The sequence below is a fragment of the Akebia trifoliata genome, chromosome 12 (genome assembly GCF_017979445.1).
Source record: "Akebia trifoliata isolate Shusen 1 chromosome 12, ASM1797944v1, whole genome shotgun sequence".
Classification (NCBI taxonomy): Eukaryota; Viridiplantae; Streptophyta; class Magnoliopsida; order Ranunculales; family Lardizabalaceae; genus Akebia; species Akebia trifoliata.
This window is the reverse complement of record NC_141386.1, coordinates 32,366,990-32,370,904: the sequence shown is the minus strand read 5'-3', so window position 1 is coordinate 32,370,904 and position 3,915 is coordinate 32,366,990. Positions and strand designations below refer to the sequence as shown.

The following is a 3,915-nucleotide window of genomic DNA, read 5'->3' as shown; positions in this document are numbered from 1 at the left end:
TTCTCAGTAATTTTCAACACCATTGCGGGTTATTTTCTTGTTGGAAATTTGCTCCTTATTCTTCTTTTTTAGGATATGGTGGTGGAATTTTGATATATCATTAATTGATAATTTAATAGGATTTTAATATATATATATATAATCATTAAAATTGAATACATTTATTTTTAAATCATAATTTTTTATAATTTTAACTATTATTGATTTCATGAATCAATACACAATCTTAAATTATGATCGTGTATTGCATATTTGTCATCTTCGTAATTTCATAAATATTATGTTTGAAAAGTTAAGAAACATAGCAAAACACTTTACAATTTACACATCTATCATTAATGATCTTTTATCTTCTTAATCTTAGATTTTATAAACATGGATGAGATGCTTTGCAATTCAAACCTCACCCTTTGAACAAACTCTACATGCTTAGTTGTCTAATACGTTTATGAGACGAATTATATCTTAAAATGGAAGTAATTGAGAGTAGTCAAGTTCTTTAGAATAATAATAAAAAAAAAAAATTCACATTCAAAACATAAGAATATATACATGGTTCGACATTGCACATGTGTTCACGAATCAGATAAAAAATTCAATCACTATTTTCTTTTGAGTTGTTATCATAGGCCTAGAGATCTCTAGTAACAATAGAAATAGAAGAAAGGTGCCTATCTACCCAAAAATTAAAAACCTCCCCAATGAAAACTTTTAAAGAAAACATTACATAATTTTTCTTTTGGAACCCTAACAAATTTGGTCCTCCATCTTTTAACTCCTAATTTTTGGGCAAAATGCACTGCCCGTACAACTCAGTGTACCCCAATATAGTATAAGATGTCATTCATTTTTGTTGATTCTTGTGTTTCCACGTTTTATTTTAGTTGATCCGAAGTTGCATGGACTACAAAACCTAGCTTAGAGGGTGAATCCTTAACCAACGGTAAGTATCTTAGATATTTAAGTTGACGTCATAATATGAAGCAGTTATATATGTGAATGGGCACCAAATGTTTGAAAAAAAAAAATAAAAAAGTTGGTAGTTGGGTTGTAGGGCAAACCTGGGAGTAGTGTAGCTGAAAGCAAGAAGGAATCAAAGAAAGGAGGAGTGGAGAAGCAAAGAAATGATAGCGAAATCTTTCTTCATTTAACACATCTTCCCCATCAAGATTGGAGCATCGAAAAAAAAACTCAAAATGAATTCTTCTACTGCTTTCGTCCTCCCAACGCAACTAAGACCATCTTATCTGAATCACAAAAACTCTTTCTTCCTCTACGAATCTCGACCCAAGAACAAGAAGAATCACAAAATTGTTCCGGTAACAAATCTTTTTCGGGTTATCTATTCTGGGTTCTTGTTGATTTCAGGTTTAGTTGTTTATATGATTTCTGGGTTTGTTTTAATCAGGTTGCGAGGTTGTTTGGGCCAGCGATCTTCGAAGCATCGAAGCTCAAGGTTTTGTTTTTGGGTGTAGATGAAAAGAAACACCCAGGAAACCTTCCAAGAACATACACGCTTACTCACAGCGACATCACATCAAAACTCACTCTCGCCATCTCTCATACTATTAATGGATCTCAGGTAAATTAGTTCTGCAAATACACGGACTTTAAAAACAGAGAAGAAAAACAGGGGAATCGTTTAAGTAGAAAAAAGGTTGAATTTTTAGATGTTTTTTATCTTACCCATCACCGTTTAACATGAATATTTCGATTTGATCATTTAATAGTACAAAAAAGATGGAATTTTTTATACATCACTATTTAACATGAATAATTCGATTGGATTTGATAATAAAAAAACACCAGTTACAAGGGTGGTACAACAGATTACAGAGAGACGAAGTTGTTGCAGAGTGGAAGAAAGTTAAAGGGAGGATGTCTCTCCATGTTCACTGTCACATAAGTGGGGGTCACTTTCTTTTGAATCTCTTTGCAAAGCTCAGATTTTTCATCTTCTACAAAGAGCTTCCTGTGGTATGAAAACTCACCAACCCATATCTTGATTTTGATTTTGATTTTGATATATTTTTGGGTTTCTGAACTCTAAATTACATGTACAGGTCTTGAAGGCTTTTTTTCATGGAGATGGGAACCTATTCCAGAACTACCCAGAACTGGAAGAAGCTTTGGTTTGGGTTTATTTTCATTCCAATATTCCAGAATTCAACAGAGTGGAATGTTGGGGCCCACTCATAGATGCAGCAGCATCATCTGATGAAGTTGGTGTGTTCCAGAGGACCCAAATAATCTCCTCTTGTTCTTCATCAGAGAAGAAGACCAATTGGGTTAGACCAGAAGCATGTGAAGAGGATTGCACATGTTGCTTTCCTCCCATTAGTACGATCCCATGGTCCAAAGAATTTGCAGATCAGAGTCATCAGACCCAGAGCAACCAATTCTTACAACAACAACAACAACAACAACAGTAATTCTTGAAACACTCTCTCGCTTTCTCTTGAAACATGACATTATCTCTATTTTCTCACATATATGTGTATTTAATGTTGATTTGGTGGGGCTGTTACTGGAGTATAGCAAAAAGGTTGTGTAGATAATACAAAAAGCATTCTCCAGAAACACCTAAGATCAAAGAAAGTGGGGCTTAGAACATTATTTTATTAAAGATGGAATGGGAGCATATAGTGGAGGTTATGTGATTTATTTCGTCAGAGGGTTCTGATGTATTATTTTATTGTGTACCACCTTAATATGATAGTGTTGTATTCATCCAATCTAGTCCTGGGAACATAATCCTGATTTAATGGAAAATACTCTTTGTCAAACAAATGGCTGAGATGGGGGAGATACTCATAGGGATTCCAATAGGAAGTAGTAATAATTTGGATTGAGAGAAATGGAAAGAAGAGAGAAGAGAAAATAAATAGATGAGTTTTTCTCCAACTCTCTTGTTTGGATTGTTAAGTGGGGAGAGGAGAGGAGAGGAGAGAAAAAGGGTGAGTTTTCTTTCTCTAAAAAAATGGAGACAAGATTAGAGAAATGGCAGAAACTCTTTTTAAATATTTTATAATTCCAACTCTGCCTTTAGATCTCTTTTAAAATAATTTAAAATTTTAAAGTTGTCCTAAGTTCTCTCTTATCAATCCAAATATGGTGGAGAGAAATTGAGTTTCTCTTATGATATCTTATTTTAATGAGTTTCTCTTCACTCCACTTCTCTTAACCCAAACATAACCTAAGAGTACCCTTTCAACAAAGTCTTTACTAACACCTGTTAAAGTAAGAATGCGAAAATTGAGACAAAGACTTATTACATCTAGTTGGGTGTTGTGTGCTCGTTATTATTCAAAAGATAACAAAGAAAACATTAAAAAAAAAATCTTTCCTTACTAATTTAGTAAGATTTGAAATCCTATTAAGGGTCATTGGGTCCATATGGATTATTATACTAACTATCGATCATATTCTTTTATATTTTATGGAAAAACTCATCTTCACAAAAAAAAAAAAATTAATTAATTAATTTTTAAATTTTTTGAGATTGATCTAAGATGTTAAAATAATAAGAGTTCGGCGGTGTTTGTTTGCGTTATTTTTCAGCGTTTATCGCTATAAAAAACAATTCAGCACTTTTTGTCAAAATAGTGTGTTTGTTTACTCTATATTTTTAACGCTTATTGCTGAAAATAAGTGAAAAAAATTCAATACTATTTTGATGTTGAAAAAAAAATACTGAAGCGGTAATCACTTTATTTTTTTCGGCACGGACAAGTATACCCTTCATTTTTTTGGACATGAACAAGTATTGTTCTTATACATAAAAGGACATTATCTCTTATATCTCATGGATAAGTATATAAGCACCCCACAAATTAATAAACCCACACCATGACTAAATTGTTTTGTCTTATATGGGTTAAAAGTCTTGGAATGAGTTGATTTTTAGTGAAGATG

General features: G+C 32.5%; 1 protein-coding gene across 1 annotated transcript; it reads left to right on the top strand.

The window, feature by feature from the left end:
* The first annotated feature begins 1,018 nt into the window (after positions 1–1,018).
* On the top strand, positions 1,019–2,735 carry LOC147389604 (protein STAY-GREEN homolog, chloroplastic-like). Its single transcript, XM_086418150.1, has 4 exons — positions 1,019–1,319; positions 1,409–1,582; positions 1,810–1,977; positions 2,064–2,735. The coding sequence occupies exons 1-4, from the start codon at positions 1,197–1,199 to the stop codon at positions 2,430–2,432; spliced, it is 834 nt and encodes a 277-aa protein (XP_086274276.1). The 5' UTR covers positions 1,019–1,196; the 3' UTR covers positions 2,433–2,735.
* The last annotated feature ends 1,180 nt before the right edge of the window (positions 2,736–3,915 follow it).